The sequence below is a fragment of the Peromyscus eremicus genome, chromosome 16_21 (genome assembly GCF_949786415.1).
Source record: "Peromyscus eremicus chromosome 16_21, PerEre_H2_v1, whole genome shotgun sequence".
Taxonomy (NCBI): domain Eukaryota; kingdom Metazoa; phylum Chordata; class Mammalia; order Rodentia; family Cricetidae; genus Peromyscus; species Peromyscus eremicus.
The window spans coordinates 54,154,374-54,179,961 of NC_081432.1; the positions used below are offsets into that span (position 1 = coordinate 54,154,374).

Here is a 25,588-nt window from a genome sequence, read left to right on the forward strand (position 1 = left end):
AATAGAACTTGTAGTCATATTAGATATGTTTTAAAAATTGAGCAGATATATTTTAGACAGGTCATCTTCAAACCCTTCAGAGATCTACAGAATATGGCATTTAAAATGTTTTAATAACTTAGAAAATTTTTCTTTTTTGTTATGACTATGAGACATGTCGGCTCCTGGCAGTACCAATCTACTTCAGAGAAAATATGGGCATTGAAGAAACTGCGTATGGAGTTAGCTTTCATTGTGGCAAAAGTTAGCCACTGGACAACAAAGTATCCTCGAATCAACTGCTGACAAAATGGACAGACAGGACATGAAACAAAGGACTACTGATTCTTGCCTAAACAAGCGTGGTTATGGCTTTATCAAAAGGCATCTTCTGAGGCCAGGACAATATGGCACCATCCCTGACGTGGCCTTCACAACTCGGAAAAGGTACAGTGCCCTTTTCTTCGAAGGCAGCTGAACAGGCAGTGGGCCGATGGCTTCTGATGTGCTGTGGAACAGCAGCTGAAACAGTTATTCTTGAAGAGTAACTAAGCTCACGCCTCTCAATAGTAGACTGGCATTTGATAGAGGGATGTGGAGAAGAACGGGATGCTGAGATGAAGCCATATATACACAGCCAAGAAGAATGGACAGCTGAAATAAAAAACCATCAATAATTTCCAGAATTTAAAATCCTGAATCATGACATGACACTAGTGGAATCAGGTGTTTCTGGTGCATGGACTGCTCTCACCCAATGTGAGGTTGAACTGTTGACCTTGTGTATATCCTACTTCACAAATGAGTCTGTCAGATATGCGAAGCCTATAGACTGAAGATGATGCCCCAGCATTGCGGAGAAACCTCAGGTGACTGTCCAGGCAGCTGGCTATTTCTGTCAACTCACGAATTTTTGGAAGTTGCTTGCATGCACTTTCTGTTTTTATTTTTGTTAGCTAATATTATTTCCTTCTTGGGTCTCTGAGGGAGTTGAAGATTAGTTAGTTATACTTGAAGGTTAGTTAGTTATAGTTGAAGATTAATTAGGATAGAAAGTGAATTAGATACATTTTGGACTTAGCAAAATAGGATAATGAAATTATTATCTCTGAATTTGTCAAATACAAATGGACTAGACATTGTTTAGACATTTATTATTTTTATATATTGTATATAGTTATTGTACTTTTGTATATAGTTTTTCTTTTGTTAGTTATAACCTTTTTCTTTTTTTTCCTTTTTATTAAAATAGAAAAGGGGAAATGTGGTGGTATTTTACTTGTACTGAAATGTGATTTTAATTGTATGTTAATAAATAAAGTTGCCTGGGGGTCAGAGTTTTAGAGCCATAGCAAGTGCATGGCGGTGGTGGCGCACGCTTTTAAGGACCTGGAGGGCGGTACATACAGGCAGTGACAAGGCAGTCACGTGTTTAGGTTTACAACCAATGAGAAGGCAGAACAGCTTGACTATAAAAAGTCATACACACAGGAAGTAGGCCCTTTTTTCGGAGAGCTCTCTTGGCTGAAGCAGGATAGCTGAAGCAGGAAGGGTAAGGCTCTTAGTTCTGACCTCTTGGCTTTCTTCTCTGAATCGGCTCTGTGTTTCTTATTTAATAAGACGGTTGGTTACATCTACAAAGCAGAGAAGCTTAAGTCATTCACACTCAGTTAGGCTGTACCAAGGAAGTGCTAAGGATGAAGTAATATAATTTACTATAGACCTTAAGAGGCAATAGCCTTCTGACCAGGAGTTTGAAAGCTTGTGAGTTAATGTGTAGGTCCTTAGCCAATATGTGTGTGCATTAGAGAATTTTATATGAAACAGGGTTTTGTGATCAATCTGAAGACAGCTTTATCTAATAGAACATCCAAGTCAATTTGGAGACAATGGGTTCTTGAAAATATTTAGCATTACTGACTTTACATTTCACTGGACAGTAATAACCCTGATAAGTTAGCTCAGATGTTGATATTTAAATTTATCTTTTTCATTTGTGTGCCACAGGTGGATGGAGTGATATTATGTGAATTGGCAGAGATATAAGAGCCACTTGCTGATACAAACATACTCCAAAATGTGCTGTTTTATAGTGTAGAGCAAGATGTTACAGCATAACTATTGATGGACTGACTCTCACGTACGTTTTATCTCAGTGCTGGGATCAGTTGTTTCTCCTTCCTGCAGTCTTACTTCCCTCAAGACTTTGCAGATATTGCACCCATGGATCTAATCACACTGCATTGCCAGGGGCTGCGACATGTCCATCTTTCCCTAATGATTTATGTTCTAAAAGCACTAATGACAGCCTTGTGTGAAACAATCTCTCACAGCTAGTGATTTTTAAGGCAGTAAGGATGTACATGTTAAAGTCATTGCTTGAAAATTCTCATATTTTATTTTAATATAAAGTAACAATATCCGAAGATGTTTATTTATTAAGGGAATGGCATCGTTTTCTAAAACATTTATACTTAAGTATATATGTTTGAGTAGAATATGGGTTTGTGTAATGAGTGCAGTGCCAGTGGAAGCCTTAAGAGAGTATCAGATTCTCTGGAGTGTGAGTTTCACGTGGATGTAAGCCACCTGAGGTGGACGCTAGAAACCAAAGGGTCCTCTTCAAGTGCAGTAAATGCTCTTATTCATCAAGCCATCTCTCCAGCCCTCCACCCCCAGACTTTTCATTTAAACCTGAAAACTCTACCTAAAAATGTTTTATTTCTGAAGACAAAATATATGGCTTCTGAGAAAGCCATTATTATTTTCTGCTTGTTATGCTACCTTCCGTGGTAGCTAAAAATTCCATGAAACAATACATGTGCTTACATTTTCTTAACAGAAAGTTGTAGAGATTTAAAGAAAAACATACCAAGCTGGGCGGTGGTGGCGCACGCCTTTAATCCCAGCACTCAGGAGGCAGAGCCAGGCGTATCTCTGTGAGTTCGAGGCCAGCCTGGTCTACCAAGTGAGTTCCAGGAAAAGGCACAAAGCTACACAGAGAAACCCTGTCTCAAAAAACCAAAAAAAAAAAAAAAAAAAAAAAAAAAAAAAAAAAAAAAAAAAAAAAAGAAAAACATACCAGAAACACAGAAATGTGAGTTTAAAATGTTAAAGGGTTTGTTTTGGATAGAAAGGTGCCCTAATAATTACAACTCCACAAAGTAAAACCAAGAGAAAAAACAATAAGTGACTCAGAGAGATGAATCAGTTCTCCATGGTAACTCTCAAAGAAGCCTTCGTTAATAAAACATGGCTTGAATGTCTCTGCTATGAGATCTTGAAAATTTATAAAGAAGTATCAATAGACCAAAGAGAGACGGGAGGGGGGAGGGATGAAGGGAAAGAGAATAGATGGTTCAAGGGTTCTGTAAAATACAATCAATTTAAGAAGGAAACTGGGAATGCAAACAACTTGAAAGATCACTTAGATAATAATCTCCAGGTTACTAGTTTGATTATGGTAACAAAAGACATATAATTTATATTCCAAAACAGGTTTAACCAGTTATTGACACTCAGTGCTCTTGAGGAATTTTGGTAGTCTGCAATGCAGAGGCCAAGAGAAGAGAATGAAGGCTACAGCAATCCCCAGTGCTTCTAATTTTTAGTAGCTTTCTAACTAAGAAGAGAGTATTTTTCTGGTACTACACATTCCATCATTAAAGAAGGTGACTGAGCCTCATCTGGGATTGTCTAAGCATAAGAAGATGTTATAAATAACAAATATTTGGCTCACGTACATACTGATTGTTTGCATAGTAGATATACTTAACCACTCTGGTGTGTGTGTGTGTGTGTGTGTGTGTGTGTGTGTGTGTGTGTGTGTGTTGCTAAGGATCAAAGTGACTTACTCTACACTTTGGCCTTCCAGAATTTTGAAGAGTGATGCGATAGCTTCCTAGCCTTCATGGTTGCCTAGATTTTTCTGATAAGATACTAAACCTTACTCATACCTCACAGTGTTCACGAAGAATGGATGGGGGCAATACAGCAGCCAGGAACAACAACAATTGGAATAACGTCATGTCTAGAAAACAAAGAAGAGAAAAAAATCTGTATTTAAATGTTTAGTACAAGGAGTTCTGAGTAACACAGAACATACAGGAGAAGTAATGAGATTCATTTCCAGGATTTACTAGCAATATAACAAGGGGGACATACTATTTATATCATCAAAATGATAATAAAATCAACTCAAGAAGCCTGCTGCAAGCTGGTGCAATAAGGAATAAATCAAAGTTCCTAAGTGCAGCTCCCCAAAGCAGGCACCTACGAGTAGTCTGGGTTATTAGCCTCTTCTCCAGAGTCAAACTCTAATCCATGGAGGTCCTCTCTTCAGAGTCTAGAAGTTTAGGAATTCTTCCTTTGTCCTTTCAAGAGTAGCAAAAGCACCCAGCTATTACCATGGCAGGACACTACTATGGCATGATTAACCCTTGTTTGATAAGTAATAGTTTGATAGTAAGCTCTGCCTACCTTATTATAGGATGTTTGTTTGTTATTCATTCATTAAAAGTTTTTCTTTTATTTTAGAGACAAGATTCCACTATGTAGCCCAGTCTAGCTTCAAACTTAGACCTTTGCCTCAGAATCTCAAGTGCTGAGACGTATCTGTACATTATCACACAAAACTCTTGTCATATTATTACATCAATGTCTTTAACTTGGCTCCTGTGCCCATTATATTAACACATTTATTCTCAAAAACTGATCCATAATACCAAGACTGAATCTTGAAAATCTTAGACCTTCATGTTTTACATATAATAGTAAATGTATGATAAATTAATGTCATGTCCAACAATAAGGAAACCGTTAAAATAATTTAGAACATATTTTCTTATTAAGGGTATTAAGTAAAACACACTATCATACGTGCACACACACACACACACACACACACACACACACACTTGATTGTGTGCTGGTATGCATGTCCATATATATATTCATACGTGTGGAGAACTGAGGCAGACATTAGGTGTTCCCAATTTCTCCCTACCTTATAAGTTGAGACAGGATCTGTCAGGGAGCCCCAAACTCACCATTTCAGTTAGTCTGTCTGCACAGCTTGCTCTGGGTGTTCTCTGTCTCTACCTCCTGCCTGCACTGAAGTTATTAGCATGCAGCCACACCCACCTGGCTTTTACATGTGTTCTGGTGACTTAAACTCTGGTGCCCATGCTTGCATAGCAAGTGCATTCTCTACTGAGTCATACTGCCAGCATCTACAGCGGGCTTTTAATGATTTCTCCTAACCAGAAAGAAGTTTTTCTTAAGCTACAATTAATAAAGGCCTATATAGATGGATGTAATGCATAAATAGGTAAAGTTTATAAAACTTTTCACAGCACCCTTTGCCCCAATTTAGACACACAAAATAGCATAGATTATGTTTGGTGTCACTTGTTATGTGGCTCTCTTTGGGCTTCGATTAAAACTCATAAAAACCTAGCAGTTAAACACTGTGATTCAATATCCCACTTTACACATGAATAATATCAGTGTTAGAGATTTAATACTGACGCGACATAAAAATTTGGGGAGCAAAATGAAATCTAAGTACTGGCTGTGTGGCATCATAGCCTTCAGTTCTGAGAGCCAGAGGCTCCGGTGATTTAGAAGATTATGTAGACAAGGAAATATGTCAATCAAACCCCAGCAGAGGTGCCTGGGGTGAGTGCATTACTGGAAGAATCACATGATAGCTAGTCACATTCTCCTGAGTATCTACTGTAATATTTTCTAAATTCTAATGTCATATTAAATCATCACTCAGGTTGCTTTATCATGTTTCTCTGAGCTATGAAGCAGTCAGCACAGAACATAAATACTACAGAGCTGCTAGAAGTCATTATAGACACAATCTGGACAAATATTCTGTAAGAAAAACAGCCTTGTCAATTCCTGAAAAGCATTCTTTTTTTTTTTCATTTTTCAAGAATGAATACCCCTGCTTCCTTGAATTTGCTAAGCAGTGGCACTGGAATTCTGAGCTGTGCCTGATCTACAGTACTTGAAATTTCTGACATTCACTTAAGCAACTTACTTCTGTCTTTTGTAATTAGGTGTCTCACCTCAAGGACTGAGATTTACCGCATAGCAGTCTATTATCAAATAGCTCTTGGGATTGACACTTAACATAACTTTGACTGCTTTTGAATCCAACATCACAAGTTTAGCTAGACTGGCAGACTCTGTAAGTGCAGATGTTGACTAGTCGAGTATATCATTTAAACACATGAAGAAAAGTATGAATAAATATCCTTTGGAATTACAATCTTCCCCAAAGTCATATAATTCCCTTTTAAATGATATTAAGTAGTATCATAATATCCTAACATTCTCCAGTCATTTTCTGTCTGCCCCAAACACAAATATCTATGAGGGAAACTGCTTTGTCATATAAGATATATACACCATTTATACATGTAAAGAACCTACAAGCTACCTGAGTATATTCATCTATAATCAGAAAAATGAAATGATTTATTTTCTGCTTGTCTTAAGTGTATTTTATGGACCAGTTATATATTCTGATGATCACCAATAACACATTTATTTCAAGTTCATAGCTATAATGCTGAGTTGGACAATTTAAAATCATTAGCAAGGCTACCTTCTCATCCATAGTCTAATAATATTTGCATTAGTGCACAGAAAAATTCCTATACTCCTAAATAGTAGTTCTAGTAATGGTACCTCTAATGTAACTACTTTGGAAAGTCACAGATATTATTTCTGATTTTAGAATAAAGAAATTCATTTTCACCTCTCTGTAAAAAAGCATTTCCAGATTAAAAATAAGCTACTTAAATCATGTATACTTAGCTTTAGAGATTAAATTAAAAAATGTATTCAATAAAATTATCAGCAGGGACTGTCAACAGTCCATATGTGCAAAAACCAACTATAACATTTTACTACCGATAAGTTATGAATGCACTGAATGAAATGTTTGTTCTGTTGGAAGAAGAAAGGTGGTGACAGACAACAGTCGGAACTGTCTGTATGTACTCTACCTATTTCCTGCTTTGACACAATCTGGTTGTGCAAGCACATCTTGGTTAACAAGGTATGACACAAGATTTTTCATGGCAGATTTCATAGTTGGTCATCTAACTGAAATTATGGGGACTCTGTATATGGCTATCAGAAACAAATTATTAGAGAATTTTACTAGCTCTTGAGTGCTCATCTAATGTGATAATGTATCTACATATTTGTCAGTGGATGCTCCTAACCAAGTCATTTGCATCTTATCAGAGCTGTATTTCTCTCTTTTAACGGGGCTGCAGAGGCAACTCAGTGGTTAAGAGTAACTTATGCTCTTACAGACAATATAGAGTTCACTTCCACCCACGTCATTTGTCACACTGCTGCTTGTAACTCCAGCTCCAGGGACTTGACACCTTCTAGTCTCCCTGAATACTTTATTCACATGCATATACCTCTACACAGAAGCAAATTTATACATAAATATGCATAATTTTAAAAAATAATTCCTTTGAGAATAAGTGTTAGATTATACTTTTCATGATCTCTAGAGAATTCAAGATGTCTACACAGAAATCTAAAACATCTCTGATTAGTTGTTGGACCAATTAGATTTAGAAAATGATTGTGTCCCTTACCTTTGTAAATTCAATGTGATAGTGCTTTACAGAGTACATTGGTAAAGAATACCAGAGCCATCTGGTATTTTTAAGGTCCCTAGTATTAGCTTTTATATTCTGGTCAAATGAAGTTGAACACAATATTGAGCAAAATATCAAACTGTTATCATTTGATTGTGAGAATCCACACAAAGTTTTGTGATTTCTAAGCTTATTTTGACAACATAAAAATGAAGCAGGATAGACTAACAACAACAAGTTTCCTAGGCAATGATGTTAAAAAATCTTTTTTGATAAATAAGCAAGAATAAATTATGCAATCACAAATAGTACATACATAGCACTGAGAGGCATTTCGGGAGGCTCATATTGTCATATACATTGTAATACATCATGCACAATTCAATAATCTATTCTCATTTTCTTATTTATCTTTAAGTTCACTGATTTATGTGAAAAAGACATACCAGAGAAGATAATCTACTCAACAAATGTTTTAATTGTATATAATAATAGGCTTACATATTAGACACTGTTTAAGACAATCTTTAAAGCTCAGGGTGGACTTGACCATAAGAAATTAAAGGCTCACAGGATGCTTAACTCTCTTTCATCACCCCCTGATGTGTATTTTTTAAATATACAAGTGAAAGCTTGGTGGTGATGGCACACACCTATAATCCAAGCACTCAGGAGGCAGAGGCAGGTAGATCTCTGTGTGTTTGAGGAAGGCAGGTCTACAGAGCGAGTTCCATGACAGCCAGAGCTACAAACAGATAAATCCTTTCTGGTCAAAACAAACAAACAAACAAACAAACAAACAAATAAATAAATAAATAAATAAATAAATAAATAAATAAAATAGATATACAAGTGAAATATGAACTCTAAGTAAGTAACATTCCTGAATCACATTACCTTCGGACATGCTGTCTCTACCTCCAGCTTTCTATGGAAGAATGTGGCAAGATCACGATCAGAACAGTCTCCATCCTCACCCTGAAGGCTGCTTAATGGTGTGCAAATTGTCACAAGCTTGAGATTTCAGTTCTCATGAACACTGGTGAAATTTTTATAATGATGTATACGTGGGGAAATACTGTTTAGTTTACTAGTGATTAGATGATATAGTACGTATCATCCATTGCCATGTATCAGGTAATTTCAAGGCCTTTCTTTTTGTGTGCAATGCTTCTTTTCTTTTTTACCTGAGTAAAAGTACTCTATACATCTGTGAATTACATGAGAATAAGTTGACTTTACTAAGCAATATGGAGTAACATGAAAAATTCCCACAAAAGTGAATGAAAAGAGCTTGAAAGGCAAATATCTTCTGGCTTTTGATTCCTGCTTTACAAGTTTTCATAAATTTATTACTTTATGATCATTAAATATGCTACAATATATAAGGTTGCTGTGGTTCATGAAATAACACACATGAATTCAAGCATCAAAGTGATATTAGCTTTTCAATTGGGTTGTCACTTGTCGGTTTTGTTTTCTAATTTCTCACTATTTTTGTGACCTTTTCTTTGTTGAAATATATTATAGAAAATGATAATTTTTCATAACTCATGTTTCCTAAATGTAGACCCCAGAGAATCTACAACTTACAGCTTACTGTTTAGCTGGAAAGTTAAATAGGTAAACTGATTCTTTTTCTACACTATATGTATTTGGATTAGTGTCATAATAAAACTTGTAACTGAGTACATGTGATTGTTGAGGAATCATAATTCAGCAAAAAGCTATAATGAAGGGAATGAATCTATACATGGAATGTCAAAAATCTAGAAAACAATATGCATTTAGGTGAAGTCTAGTTTACTCCAATTAAAATGGTTAATGTTCTAGACAACCCCTTAAAAATGTCTTCTAGATTTACAGGTCTATGGGATAATGTATGATAACTCAATTCATGTGTACCATGTGAGATGATAAAATCAAGGTAGTCAGCAATTTTGTCTTTATCATTATGACTTCACGCTTTCAATGTTTAGTTATTTTATTTCAACTCCTAGTTATTGTAATATCTATAAGAAGTCATCATTGTGATCCCTTTATATGCCGTAAGACATCAGAGCTTATTATTTTTGTCTGTGTTTTAGGACATGCTCTTTAAACTTCTTCTACACTACACCATTGCCTTTGAGAGCTGGGCCAAATTCTAATTGCTTTTTCCATTATTCAAAATATTATACATTTAATAAATATATTTAATCAGATATCTTGTATGCTGAGACAAAATTACAACAAAAGACAATCTCACTACTAAGTAAAATAGATAATTAAATGACAGGAATTATTTCCAAATTCTGTTACTCAGCAGCTAAGAAGTGTCCAGCAGGGCAATCTAGCATGTAGTATCTGAGAATAATAGTATTTTTCTTAATATTAAATATTCAGTGGACTTTCTTCCACAGTTTCACCACATTTCTCATTTTGTGCATTAAGAATCATTGCATTACAGTGAGTCAGAGAAATTTCAGGTATTGGGTTAAACATATAATCTAAATAAAGAAAAAATAATTTTCATATTTATAGTTTTTTAATTTATCAAGTTATGCTCATTATCCAGAGTGAGAAATAAGTCCTTTCTTTTGGTGGTTGATAACTGATTCAAGATACAAGATTAGCTTAAGTGTCTATACCACTAAATAACCTTCTATAATTTCCTCAGTTTGCAAATCTGTAGAGAAAAACCACTGCACAAATGATATTTCTTTTTCTGCATTTTTTAGTACATAGATGATTGCTTTTAACTATTTAGAGAAAATAAAGGCCCATGGTTTTATGTATTTTGTAACTTGTTTGTTAATCATTGACCTTAACTTTTATGGCTTTAAACTCTCTTTTGTGCTAGTTTTAAAACTGTCAGAAAGAACATCAAGGTCACTGAAGAAAACAAATACTACTTTCTAGATAGATAAGCTCCAATCAGTGGGCTGTTTAATGAAACTATGTAAGCATAGCTCATATGTTCATTTAGAAATACATACCTGAATGACTAAATCATGCCATATTGATATTTTTCTCATCTATGATGAGAAAAGATATTTTTAAAACTATAATAAGTCACAATAAATATCAGTGTGTAGATAACTCTTCCACAGGATTATGAGACTTCCTGGGAAGTTGGCACTTGTTGACCCAAGGAAATCACTTGATCAGGGCCAGAAGTCAACCCTGTCGGCCAACACATACAACAGTTGAGGACACAGTCTTCTCAGAGTCCTTCTTCCTGATGTTCTGTGTATCCTTTGGGATACACAAATAGAATCTACTATAGGATGACATTAGCAGTGTTACAAAAGAATATATCCCAAAGGTAATATTGAATTGTTAAGACATTTACCTTATACATGACTCAACCATTATAATATCCAAAGTTGAGCACAAACATGTTTTCAATAATACATATTGAATTATTGAATATTTAAGTAAAGAAGAAATGAGAAAAAAGTGGAGGGAGAAGTAGGCCAGTTTAGAAGAACAAGGAGGGAGGAGGGATAAATAACAGCAAGGATGTCTGAAAAAGAAAACTCTAAAGAAACATGTTATTTTGTGTTTTTCTAAATTTACATATAAACATATAAACATATGTTTATATACATGCATGCACATATAAACTCATATACACACAAAAAACTTATATGTGTGTGTATATATACATATATATGTAAATAAAATTTAATTATGCCAGTGAGGCTAACAATACTCTCTCTAAGAGCTTTAGACTATTAACAAAAACTCTAGTACCTGACATTAGAAAGTTCTGTTGAATTTTTGGTTAGGGGAGTCCAAGTGACTCCTAAAACAATATAGGCTTTTTGTTGTTGCCCTTTGATACAGCCTAGAGGTTAAAGGTAAGTCCCTGTTTCTGAAAACACCACATACTTCAGGTACAGAGCTCTGTCTCACTGGCTCTCCTCTGAAAGCTTCCTTCCAGAATTTCCTATGCAATGTGACAGTGGAGAATAGCAATTAGTAGTCTTAATCAGCTGTTATGCCTATAAACCACAATAATGACAAGCATGGTAACACATCCTCAAAGATTCATAGTAGTAGTCTTATGTAGGCTGTAACTAACAATATCTAATTGTACTTAAAGACCTCTCAATAAGGGGTACATTATGCTTGGTACTAGAAACCTAGACTAGTTAGAAACCTAGGGCTACTTAGGTCATGGGTCTTAGAAGAGAATTTGCCATCAGTTTACTAGACCAGTATATTTTCTACTTTGAAAAAACACCAACTGTACAAATTCAGAACTGTTGTGGTATGAGTAAGGCTTATCCCTGCCCTGCTGGGGACCAGCTTCAGCAGAAATCAGACTCGAGAAGGGTGGATGCAGGAGGCAATATAAAGAAGTTGCACAAGACAACAGTTTGAAATTTTTTCTGAGGCTCTAGGAATATTTTATTTGATACTGTGCTCAAGAGGTAGTATATAGAAGAGAATACTTGTTTATAACTATCCCAGAGCCACAGAGATTATTTTTAGATCCTACAACAATGATTATATCATTCTATACTGGCATTTCAAAAAATATCTAATTCAGTCTATTTTTCCAACATGAACCAAAACATTCTTTAAAAGACATAATCATAAAATTCAATGATCACAGTTCCTGGAGCAAGTAGACAGAGTTTAAAAAGGCGGTGGAGGTGAGGCCTTTAATGTTTCCTCATGGTCACTGTTGCCAATTAAAACCTTAAAAGCTAATTCTTAACTTATAATAAGGAAAACAAAAATTCTTATCAAATTATACTATAATCTATTTTAGACATATATATATATCCCAATTTATACATCTATATAATTTCTACAACATTCCTATCTTTCTTATTTTTATGATCTTCTAATGATTAACTCATAATGTGAAACCATATTCTTTTTCTTGATTCTTAGTTTTCAAATTTGCATTTTATATCTATAAAAGCATTAATATCTTCACTAAAAAATAGGCAAAAAGTGTTCCCAAATTTATTTGTCGGTTTTTTGTACTTTCCCAATCTTGGTCTTCATCTCCATTTCCACAGTTTAGTTAGAACATACTGGTCAGTCATCTCATCAATATTAATACTTTCAAATGCATAGGTTTTATATTACTTTTTTCAATAAATTTTATTCATCTAATTTCCTTTCCCAGAACATCTCAGACCATCAATATTTTGAGGGCAAAAGGGAACAAGTCAGTGAATCCTAAAACCACTATACAAACGATTTTATTTTTTAAGTAATAAAACTAAAGGAGAAAGTGGGGCTGTATCCACTCAACCAGAAATCGGACTTTGTCACACAGTTTCTAGCCAAACAACAGTCCTACAGTCTCTTTAGCTAAGTGACAAGAACTGGAACTTTGTCACACAGTCTCCTTAGCCACACAACAGTCATACATTCTATTCAGCTAAATTGGGAGTGGAGCCACCATCTTCCCCTTTTTTATTTTTCTGTCTATCAATTTGAAATTCCACTGACAGTGTTCTGATGTCTAATGCTAGTCATTGTAAGACGACTGGAAAAAGAAAAATAATAAGTAAGAAAATAAAAATTATCAATTCCAAATTAATAAAAAAAATGGCCAAACAGTAGTAGAACCTATATAATTCCTAATAGCCTTAAGGAAAGAAGTTGAGACTTTTTCCACTTTGGAACAATCAATATGAGTTTTACTTATAGCAGAAATTTTTTGAGGTAGATTATGAAAATCCAAAGAAAAGTTTGAATAATCCCAAACTCCCTTAAGATGAATTTGAATCCTTTCCCAAGTATGTTCTGAAGCATTGTGTGATAAAGGAGTAAAATGAATCCAGTGGAATTTGACTGACATTCTATTGATAATCTAACCTTAATATTTTGAATTTGATTTCCTATATGAAGCACTGCTTCTTCCAAAGCATTAAGTCTCTCCTGAATGCCTCTATCCATGTGTTCCTGAATCATAAGGGCAATAGAAACATTTTTTGATAATTAATTCACATGTTGAGCTGCATGAATTTGATTAACCAAAGCAGCAGTAGAAAAAACAAAACTAGCTGCAATAGCAATTAATGCAGTAACTCCTAAAAGTAAAGTTCCCATACAATAGTTACCTCTGCAAGAAGCATGTACTACATTATTCATAACCTGTAAACCAGGATTAGCATACCAATCTCCAGTATTACTAACAGGAAGTAAAATATGACATGATTGGCCTAATGTAACAAAAGCCTCATATGTTACACTAGAAGTAATACAATTGGGACCTGTCTCAACTGAATGTACCAGGTCTGCTGACTCCCCATGGGAGACCTTGACTTGGAGGAGGTGGGATTGGGGATGTTTAGGGAGGGACGGCTGGGTGGTGGAAAGAGGAAGGAGGGGAAATCTGTGGTTGGTATGAAAAGTGAATAAAATAATATTAATAATCATGAATAATAAAGATATTCAATTAGAAAGAACACAATGCATACAAAGTATTTTAAATGAACCATTGTTAGTCTCAAAAATACATAAAGAAACAATGGATTCACTATGTAAAATTGCACAAGGAGCTCCAACACAGGCATCTCTTGAATATTTGTATCAAACATTACTGGATAACACCTAACCAAAGGTTCCCCTGCTCTGTCACCTTCTCTAACTATAGCAGCAAAACCTACAGGCTCCTTGTCCATTTTTGGCCTCTTTTTAGGTTTCTTTTGAAAAAGATATACTGAGGTGGCCAATCCTCCTTAAAATTTTGATTTCTTCTACCTCTCAGTCACTTTCGGTTTGAAAAGACTCCCCATTCTTCTTATCTCTTTCCTCCTCATTACTAACCTCCTTTCCTAATGGATCTTTAAAAAGAAGAGGAGCAATTGATTTATTTTGAGGAGAAGTTTCTGTAGATTTTTTTTTTACATTTAGGGAAATGCCCAACTTCCATTGGAGCCAAAGCCTGCTGGCTTAATGACCAATAAGCTAAAGCATTTACAGGTATGCCTTGTGGCCCATTGGACTCATACCACAATCTAATATCTTCTCCTACTTTATTCCAATTACCAATATCTAGGGAGCCTTGATCAGGAAACCAAGGACTAAGATCATGCACACACTGTAAAATCTCACAAACTTGATTTTATTCTTTTCTTTTTCAATTATGTTTTGAAATATCAACAAAAAGCTTCCTTTCCTTAGACTCCACCTGTCCCATTGTATTAATTTTTCTTTTTTCTTATATACTCTCTTCAGCCCTATTCAATGACCAGGGGATCTTTATTAATTCTTTCTTATTAACCACATTCACCCAGCCGAACTCTTTGACAGAGTGTCTGCAGCATCCTTGTGGGATTCTCACCACATCAGAAACACCTTATTAATACTTATCCTACTTCAGGTCTGCTGTTCAGGCACCACTTATGCTGGGCACCAGCTGCAGCAGAGATCAGGATGGGAGAAGGGTGGATGGAGCAGGCGATGTAAAGAACTTGTGCCGGACAGCTGTTTGAATCTTTTCTGAGCCTCTATGAATATTTTATTTGATACTGTGCTCGGGAAGCAGTGTATGGAAGAAAATATATGTCTCTCTCTCTCCCAAGGAAAACAATTTATTTTTATGTCCTACAACAATGATTGCATCAGTCTATATTTGCACTTCAAAAAATATCAAATACGTGACTGTTTTTTAAACATGAACCAAAATGTCCTTAAAAAGTCATAATCATAAGATTCAATGATCACACTTCCTGGAGCAAGTTGACAAAGTTTAACTAGGCGGGGGAGGAGAAGCCTTGAATGTTTCCTCATGGTCACTGTTGCCAGACAATTAGGATCTAAAAGGCCAAATCTTAACTTATAATATGCAAAACCAAATTTCTTATCAAATTATATTATAATCTATTTTAAACCTTTGTATATATCCTAATTTATATATCTACATAATTTCTGCAACATTCCTTTCTTATTTTTATAATCTAATGATTAACTTCTAATGTGAAATTATATCCTTTTTCTTGATTCTTAGTTTTCAAATTTGCATTTTATATCTATAAAGCACTAATATATTCACTAAAAAATGAGCAGAAAATGTTCCCAAACTCATTTGTGGGTTTTTTTGTACTTTCCCAATCTTCATCTTCTTCTCCATCTCCATAGTCTAGTTAGAACATTCTGTTCAGCAATTTCATAAATATTAATACTTTCAAATGCGTAGGTTTTATATTACTTTTTCAATAAATTTATTCATCTTATTTCCTTTCCCAGACCATTGGAGACCATCAATATTTTGAGGGCAGGAGGGAACAGTGAATCTTAAAACCATTATACAAATGATTTTCTTTTTAAGTAATAAAACTAAAGGAGGGACTGGGGCTGTATTCACTCAACTGTTTATCTCAAAATACTTTACGTTGATATGGATTGGTTTATTGATATAAATTTAAGGTCAAATTTGTCATATTGTATGCATATTTCTATTCTTGTTTAAAGTATTATGTTTATGCAATTTATATAAAATTTCAATGTATAATTAAGAAATACAGATTAATAATCTGATATCACAATCAAACATATAATCTTGTTAGTTTTCTAGGTATACAAAATAATATTTTAATTTGGTAGGCAATCTTCAAACACTTCAAAGCTACAGAATACAGCACTTAAAATGTTTTAAGAACTTAGACTTTTCTGGACAGTGAGACATGTCTGCTCCTGGCAGCACCAATTACTTCAGAAAGGATGATGGGCATTGAAAAAAAACATTATGAAGTTTGCTTACAATGTGGAAAAAACTAGCTGTTTGGGTAAGGAACTGCTCTTGCCTGGACTGCTTGATAAACTGGACATCGGAAGGTGACCACTGAATTTTGCCAAAACAAGGTGATATGGCCCTTCAGGTTTCTGTTTCACAAAACAAACGGCCAGACATTCTGCAGGCCACAGAGAAAAGCAACTGATCAACTTTGCCATTAGGCAGAACAGTCCTTCAAATTTCCTGCTTCACTGAGAAGTCTGTCAGACACTCTAGGATCTCTGCATCTGCTTCCATCAGTCACTGCATGAGGGTTCTATCATGACAGTAGACTGTTTGGCCATCTGATCACCAGAGGAGGTCAACTCAGGCACCCTCTCGACCATTGCCAGTAGTTTAGGCTGAAGATAGATGCCCCAATGTTACAAAAGAACATTGGGTGAGTGTCCAGGCAGAGAGCTGCCTGTGATTACTTGCATGTTTCAGAAGTTGCTTACAATGCATTTCCTGTTTACTTAGATAATATTATATTACTGTGGGGTCTTTGATGGAGTTGCAGACTAGATAGTTATAATTATAGATTTCCTTAATTATGATAAAAGGTAAATTAGAAATAAAATTTCTAGACTCACAAAAATAAAATGGATGATAGAATATTTTCTCTAATTTTTCCAAATACAAATAGACTTTAGATATTGTAACTGTAATTCCTGTTGATAACTGTTCTGTTATATGTAATTTTATTATATGAAAATGAAAATCTTCCTTTGTGATTAGACAGAGAAGGGGAAGTGCGGTGGGATGGTCTTTCTGTAGGCTGTGATTGTGTGTTGCTACCATGGTTAATAAAGAAGCTGCTATGGCCTATGGCAAGGCAGAAAAAAGCCATGCAGGAAATCCAAGCAAGAGACAACACAAATCAAAGCAGAGAGAAATGCACATCAAAACGACTCTGAGCTATCATCTTACATGTGTCAGAATGGCTAAGATCAAAAACACTGGTAACAGCTTATGTTGGAGAGGATGTGGAGCAAGGGGAACACTCCTAACACTGTTGGTGGGAATGCAAGCTGGTACTGCTGTTTTAGAAATTAGTATGGCGCTTTCTCAGAAAATTGGGAATCAATCTCCCTCAAGATACAGCTATACCACTCTAGGACATATACCCAAGGAATGCCCAATCATACCACAAGGACACATGCTCAACTAAGTTCATAGCAGCATTATTTGTAATAGCCAGAACCTGGAAACAACCTAGATGCCCTTCTACTAAAGAAGGGATAAAGAAAATGTGGTATATATACACAATGGAGTACTACTCAGCACAGAAAAACAATGACATCATGAGTTTTGCAGGCAACCGGATGGACCTAGAAAATATCATCCTGAGTGAGGTAACCCAGACTCAGAAAAACAAACATGGTATGTACTCACTCATAAGTGGATACTAGATGTAAAGCAAAGGATAACCAGACAGCTCCTAAGAAGCTAGCTAGTAAAGAGAACCCTAGGAAAGACACAGGGATCACCCAGCAACAGAGAAATGGCTGAGATCTACATGAGCAAACTAGGGGTGAGCGGGGCTAATGGAGGGAAAGGGTCGGGAGACAGAGAGCTTAGGGGAGCCTGATGAACTAGCTGGATCAGGAACAGACTGGGAGAACAAGGAAAGAGAGACCACAATAAATAAAGACACCATTGGAATAGGAAGAAGCAGAGTGCTAGAGAGGTCCCCAGGAATCCACAAAGATGACTCCACCATAAACTACTGGCAATGGTCGAGAGGGTGCCTGAGTTGACCTCCTCTGGTGATCAGATGGCCAAACAGTCTACTGTCATGATAGAACCCTCATGCAGTGACTGATGGAAGCAGATGCAGAGATCCATGGCCAAGTCCCAGGCAGAGCTCCAGGAGTCCAGGCGACCAGAGAAAGGAGGGATTATATGAGCAAGAGATATCAAGACCATGAATGGAAAAAGTACAGAGACAACTAGCCAAACTAGTGGAAACACATGAACTGTGAACCAATAGCTGAGAAACTCTCATGGAACTGGAGTAGGCCTTCTGGATAAGTGAGACAGTTGTTTAGCTTGAACTGTTTAGGGGGCCCCCAAGCAGTGAAACCAGGACCTGTCCTTAGTGCATGAGCTGGCTTATTGGAACCTAGTGCCTGTGCTGAGACATTTTGCTCAGCCTTGGTACAGGGAGGAGGGGAGTGGACCTGCCTCAACTGAATGTACCAGGCTCTACTGACTCCCTAGGGAGATTTTGAATTGGAGAAGGTGGGAATGGGGGGTGATTTTGGAAGGAAGACTGGGGGCAGGGGGTGGGAGGAGTGTGGACAGTGGAATCCATGGTTGATATGTAAAAGAAAAAAATATTCATTTTACATACCAACCATAGATCCCTTTCTTCCCTTCTTCCCCTCCAGTCCCCCCCAAGACCATCCATCCTATCCCTTCCTCCAAAAGGGTAAGACCTCCCATGGGGAGTCAGCAAGGCCTGGTACATTCAGTCGAAGCAGTACTAAGACCCTCCCCACTGCATCAATGGTATGCAGAAAGCCAGCTCATGCACCAGGAACAGAGCCTGATCCCACCACCAGGAGCCCCTCAAACAGACCAAGCTACACAACTGTTTCCCATATGCAGAAGGCCTAGTCTAGTCACTATCATTATAGAGCCTTCACCTAGTAAATGATGGAAGCAGATGCAGAGGGTCACAGCCAAGCATCAGGCTGAGCTACAGGAGTCCAGTTGAAGAGAAAGAAGAGGGATAATATGAGCAAGGGGGGGTGGGGGTTCCAGATCATGATGGGGAAATCCACAGAGATAATTGAACCAAGCTCATAGGAACTCACAAACTTTAGACTGACAGCTGTGGAATCCTTCAACTTTAATAAAATGATTACTGATCATGAAGTTCAGATGATAAAATCTGTAAGTGTGAATTGCAGTACAGTTTGTTTTCTGTATTCACCCTTATTCACTTCTCATTAGAACTATTGAACAAGCTTTAGCATGTTAAAATATTTCACATGTAACTGGAGTGCAGTCTCATAAGCCCAAGTGTTGTGGACTGATCATCCAGAAGATAAAAAAAAGAAGAAGAACAAGGAATATGAAAGCACTGATGGCTGTGGGATGTCTTGATGTACACTGTGAATATGTGTTGTTATGATTGGTTAATAAAGAAGTTATAGCCAGGCAGGAAATCTGAGAGACACAGGAAGAAGAAAGGCAGAGGTGGAGGAGATGTGGCAAAACATAGATTAAGAATTAATTATGGGTTAATTTAATTATAAAGGCTAGTCAGAAATAAGCCTGAGCAAATGGCCAAGCAGTTATAATTAATATAAGCTTTTGAGTAATTATTTTATAGATGGCTATGGGACCATGGTGGGGCTGGGTGGGACACAGGAAAACTTGTGGTTACAACTGACACCTGAAAAGTTCTTAATATATCAGATTTCACTTCCCCATTTCTTTTCAGAAAAGCACAGGTCTCCCAGGAATATCAATCAAACATGGCATATCATGTTGTAATAAGACTAAGTACATCCTCTTACATTAAGGCTGTGTGAGGCAACCCAGTAGGAGGAAAGGGGTCCCCAAAGCAGGAAAAAGAGTCAGAGAAAGCCCCTGTTCCCACTGTTAGGAGTTCCACAAAAAGACTAAATGACACAACTGTAACATGTGCAGAGGGCCTAGGTCAGTCCCATGCAAGCTCACTGGTTGTCACAGTTCAATCTCTGTGAGCTCCAAGGATCCCAGGTAAATTGATTCTGTAGGATTTCTTGTGGTGTCGTTGACCCTTCTGCCTCGTGCAATCCTTTCTCCCTATCGAATTCTCCACAGGTGCCTGCCCTGAGGAGATTTCTACCAGAGTCCAGAACAGAAACTACAAGAGGCTAACATATTGATCTGAGGGATATCAAATGAATCTAAGCAAGCTGAGTTCTTTAGTCCATTCACTTTAGTCTTCTCAGTCAATTATATCTACACAGCTTCTTTTCTGTTTTCATACTTAGCTCCTCTCAGTCCCTCCTGCTGTTTTCTCATATCTATCTAGTTGTTTCCATTCTTGTCCCTCTTTGTTCCTCCAATAATATATATATATGTGTGTGTGTGTGTGTGTGTGTGTGTGTGTGATATGAATATATATATATATATATATATATATATATATATATATATATATATATGTTCATTAACAACTTGTTAGTAAAAACTACAAGGTAAACTCTCAGGGACGAGTATTCTGATATGAGTCACACTTGGCAAAGACTTGGTCAGGTTAATTTGTGACTGACAATAGCTGTAACTTGTAAAAAGTTCTGGCTATCTCTTAAAGGGATAGCTACAAGGGTTACAAGGGAAGAAATTAAACCAATGAGAGATTTAGGAAAAGAGAAAAGAATACATGTACTCTTAGGTGATTAATAATATCCAGACATGGTTAGACAGTTAAGAGCCTTTTCTGTTAATCACCTGAATCTCAGGACCTATACAAAAATAGTCTACTGAGCCTGAAATCTTGCATAAAAATGGTATAGAAATAAGTTCAAAGTGTATATTGTTTTTTGATCAGAGTGATGAGGTGACAGTGGAGGAAACTTAGGACAACACAAGTGCTATTTATCTCTTGAAGGACTAAGATATACCAAGGCCAGACACCTGCACTATCACTTCTAGTTCGATATAATTCTTCTGAAGGGTTTTGTTCTAACAATGCCAGGCACCTTCAATTCTACTCTGTGAAAGTTCTACGAGGCCAATATTTACCTTCTCAGTGGCTAAGGATGGAGAACAAGACCTCTAAGTGTCTACAGTCCACATGGCACAATAGACCCAGTTATGAAGCATATTTAGTATGTTTCTAATCATAAAAATTGTACAGTTAAATAAGAAACCATCTTCTAGACTATCCACACTTATGTGTGCCCATAAGATTAAGGTGCAGTCATGAGATTACATGTACACATAACATGGAAATGCACGATAAAAGAGGTGGTATCACGGCTGTTACTCCACAAGAAGTTTACAACAAGAAACAGCCAATTTATTAAAATTCAGTATTTCCATAATACCTTGCATGATGATTTCCTCTAACAGAACCCTTATTTCTGATAGGTTGACCTTCTGAACTCTAGTTGTCACCTGCTATATACTCTCATGGTCTTTTGCTAGAAGCAGCTCTCAATACCTCCCTGTCTCCTGAAGGATTTCATGAGCTCTGACTAGTATTTCACTGTGGGTCTCTGCATCTGCTTCCATCAGTTGCTGGATGAAGCCTCTCTGATGATGATTATGCTAGGCTCCAGGTTGCAAGAAAAGCAGAGTATCATTACGAATCATTTCATGGACTCTCCCGCCCCCCACATGTTTGTTTCTATCCTAGGTCTCAGGCCTATCAAGCCTCTGGTTCCTGGTCCTCCAGGCTGTGTCAGGCATGGGCTCCCTCTGGTGGCAAGAGTCTCAAGTAGGACCAGTCATTGGTTGGACACTCCCACAAGCTCTGTCTACCTTTATCCAGCACAACTTGCAGGTCAAATTGTATGACAAATTGTAGGGCAAAGGTATTATGACTAGATTTGTTTCCAAATCTCTCCACTGGAAAGCCTTGCATGGTTACAGAAGATTTCCAGTTCAGGCTATGTATCCTCCATTACTGTAGTTTTCCATGGAGTCACCATTAAAGATGTCTGGGAGTTCCTACTGTACTAGGTTTCTACCACAGCAAATGTCCTCCAGTTCCACCAATCTCTCCCAGGACTCTCTCCTTCCATTCCCCAACTTGTTCCCTCCTGTTGCTATCTCCAACTGCCCCAAGTCCACTTGTGAAGTCTATTCTATTTCCCCTTCCCAGAGAGATCCATGTATCCTGCCTTGAGTCTTTCTGGGTCTGTAGATTGCAGCATGCTTATCCGTTATTTCACAGTTCATATCCACTTATAAGTGAGTACTTACCATTTTTTGTCTTTGTGAGTCTGTGTTACCTCACTCAGACATCTGGTAATTTTAAATATAGAATCAGTTAGTAGTGACTGGGGGAAGAACTTTTTTAGCAATGTAGAACCCACTGTTACATTGGTTAATGATAATGTTGTTGATGGAGGGCAAGTGTGGGTATGTTGTAGTCACATCCACAGTACCCACTGCTCAGAGTTCCTGATCTGAGAATGTACTCTCTGTGTAATATACACCTAACCTCTTATTTACTATGCACTGAGAAATTATTTTATGTGTATGGGTGTTATGCCTGCATTTTTGTCTGTGTAACATGCCATGATTAATGTCCATGAAGGTCAGAGAGGGTGTCAGATCCCCTGGGACTAGAGTTACAGGTGATTGTGAGCTTCCATGTGGGTTTGGGAAATGAGCCTAGGACCTCTACAAGAGCAGCCAGTGATCTTAACTACTGATCTATCTCTCTATCCACAAGCATGTGCATTGTATGCTACTGGAATCAGAAGAGTGATGTTTAGAGATGCTAAAAAAAATACACTAACCCTCTCTTCTCTGAAGTATTAGGGTCAATCTGCATTTATTACTAAGTGACTTACTGTTCCTTTTCTGAGTTTTCATGCACCTTTCATTGTTTTAAGAAATAGGGAAAAGGTGAATATTTAATATGAGAAGGATCAACTAAATCTAACGTATGGTTTAGCAGTAAATTGCCCTGTGGCAAGTAACAAATATTGAGGGTTATGAATATGAGCAAATTGGTGAATTTAGATGATGAACAAATATTTACTTTAAATGTATATTTATGAAAAACAATTGTCTAAAAGGGTCAATACAGTATCTTAACATGAAAAAAATTTCAAGTGCTTTTTTTATAAAATAAAAAACAGCCTAAAATGGAGATGACATTTTATTCATGTTCCTGAACATTAATGAAAACAAGTCCCAGGAAGGGGATTGCAGACAGGTATGGCTGGAGAATGACTATATATTTTCAATTACTGGGAGGGACATAGGAAAATTATATTCTTCTAGCTCTTATAATTTGATGCCAGCTAGGGGACATTAGAGATACCTCACTGCAACCAGCAAATCTCAAGTTTGTTGACATAATAAATTTGATGTACAATGGATACTCTGTTCTTTCTTAAGTGACAGCATTTCAGGAGAATGAGGTTGTGTTTGCTGGAGGAGGTCGTGACCCTGTAGTTGTTTGCTGGATCTATTTGACTGAAATTAACATAAATCTTGCTTTGGACACTGAAGACAGTAAAAACATCATGGGTATTAGATTTGCTCATCAATCCCAACAGATTCTTGCCTTGGAAGAGCCTACTGAATATCTTCTCCAGGACCTACAGACTTATCTGTTACTTTGGTGGTGAACCTTGTCTCATATTTATCTAAGAGGACCAAGGCTGTTTTAAAGTATTGAAGTACCAAGTGGACAGAATTCTTCTATTTTGTCAACATTTATACATGTTCTCTAGGCACCTTGATAAGCCATATTCTTTTGTGAAGCAAATTCCTTCTGCACCTCACCTGCTTGAATTGCTGACAAGTGCAGAGCAGTCTGGTTTTGTATCTGTGTTATAAGGAGGAAAAATGGTGAAATGTTTGTAAAACCAGCTCCTTGGGGATCTGCTATAACATAGTTATTTTAACACAGTAGCTGTGTTGGTTGTGTTTCTATGAAGAATATGGGATGGGATGTATCCTGCCAGCCTTGATATAGAGTGGAACATGTAAAATTTTTGAATGTGGGTTTGATACATGAGTAAGGTATCTCGTTTCTTTTTTTCTGCAGTAGCAGTGTTCAGGTTACATGGGACTTGCCTTTTAAACATATTTTCTACTTTGATAATAATAGATCTATTAATTCTATTTATGTACTGATACTTAGCAAAGATAAGCATATAGTTAAGAATATTAAGTTCTTTTTTTTTTTTTTTTTGGTTTTTTGAGCCCGGGTTTCTCTGTGTTGCTTTGCACCTTTCTTGGAACTCACTCTGTAGCCCAGGCTGGCCTCAAACTTGTATTTAATAAATAAAGTATACCTGGAAATCAGAGTTCATGGCCATGAACCAAAGTCAGGTGGTGGTAGCACATGCTGTTTTTCCGATCACATGGCAGTCAGAGTCTCTGTGCGTTCAAGGACACAGCCAAGTATGGTGACACACGCCTTTAATCCCAGTACCAAATATAGAGAACTGGAGGTCTGTATAGACAGGCAGTGATGAGGAAGTGATGTGGCTGTGCTCAGAGACAATGAGAAGGCAGAACAGGAAGGCAATAAAGGCACAGGTTAGACAGGAAGAGGTTCTCTTGGGAAGCTATGGCAAGGTGGTAAGCTAAGATTAGTTGACTGCTATTGCTCTGATCTCTATGGCTTGCACCCCTGTACTTGGCTCTGTATTTCTTATTTAATAAGACTGGTTAGAAATTTGATTACACATAATATAACCTGATTAAGGTCCCCCTCCCAACACCTCCCCACTCTATTCCTCCCAGTTCCCCCCTATCTGGATCCACTTCCTTTTTGTCATTCATGGAAAACAAACAGGCTTCTAAAAGATAATAAAACAGCACAGGATCCAGCACATCAAAAGTGAACAAAACAAATGGAAGGAAAAGAGCCCATACCTTCAACAAGGTGAACCACTTCTGCTCTGCCATTCCAAGCTGACTAGATCAAATCCTCCAAAACTGTGTGCTTATATACACCCCTCTTCCTTTTCCGTTGTTTCTGATCTGTGTCATGGTGAAGGGAAGTCTGGCTAGCATAATTAGTCTGTTGAATTAAAACAACTTAAAAGGGAAAAAACACAGAAAAAGATAACCCAATGAAAATAACAAAGCCAAGTGGTTTAGATTGCTACTAAGGAAGAAAAAAAAAGCAAGGAGTGGAGGAGGACTTAGGTGTTAAGCAAGAAATAAAAAAACAATATAAATATCTGAGTGTATCAATAATCTGCTTCCAATACGGAAAACTGACTTAGCCCATGTCAAAAGGACCATGATAGGAAACAGTTTAGTGGAGACTGTGGAAATATAATGTACTAATGGTGAGCTACAATTTGGACTAATATGATGCTTATCTCTTGTGTGAAGGAATGTCACTCATGAAATTTATTGTGAGCAGCAGTTGAAAGAGAAACATCCTTTCAGATTTAAAATCTCTGGTTATATTCTGTAAGGACCTACCCCCATAATACAGTATGCAACTGTCCAGTTTAGGATATTAAAAATTTGTTAAGCATCTAAAATTTAAAAAAAAAAAACAGCAAAACCAGATTGTGATGTGTTCTAG

The 25,588-nt window shown here is 36.8% G+C and overlaps 1 protein-coding gene across 3 annotated transcripts in view; it reads right to left on the minus strand.

Annotated features, from left to right (window-relative positions):
- LOC131926236 (cysteine-rich secretory protein 1-like) overlaps positions 1-24,453 on the minus strand; it is a 42,342-nt gene extending 17,889 nt beyond the window's left edge. Inside the window, exons 1-2 of one of the 3 annotated variants that reach the window (XM_059281556.1) lie at positions 24,336-24,453; positions 3,936-4,009 (exon numbers count right to left, since the gene is read on the minus strand). In XM_059281556.1, the coding sequence (XP_059137539.1) occupies positions 3,936-4,007 (72 nt within the window). In that variant the 5' untranslated portion in view covers positions 4,008-4,009; positions 24,336-24,453. Of the gene's footprint in view, positions 1-3,935; positions 4,010-14,933; positions 15,147-24,335 lie in introns of those variants that run through there. The other 2 variants (XM_059281554.1, XM_059281555.1) reach the window with 2 other exon arrangements.
- Positions 24,454-25,588: the final 1,135 nt, after the last annotated feature.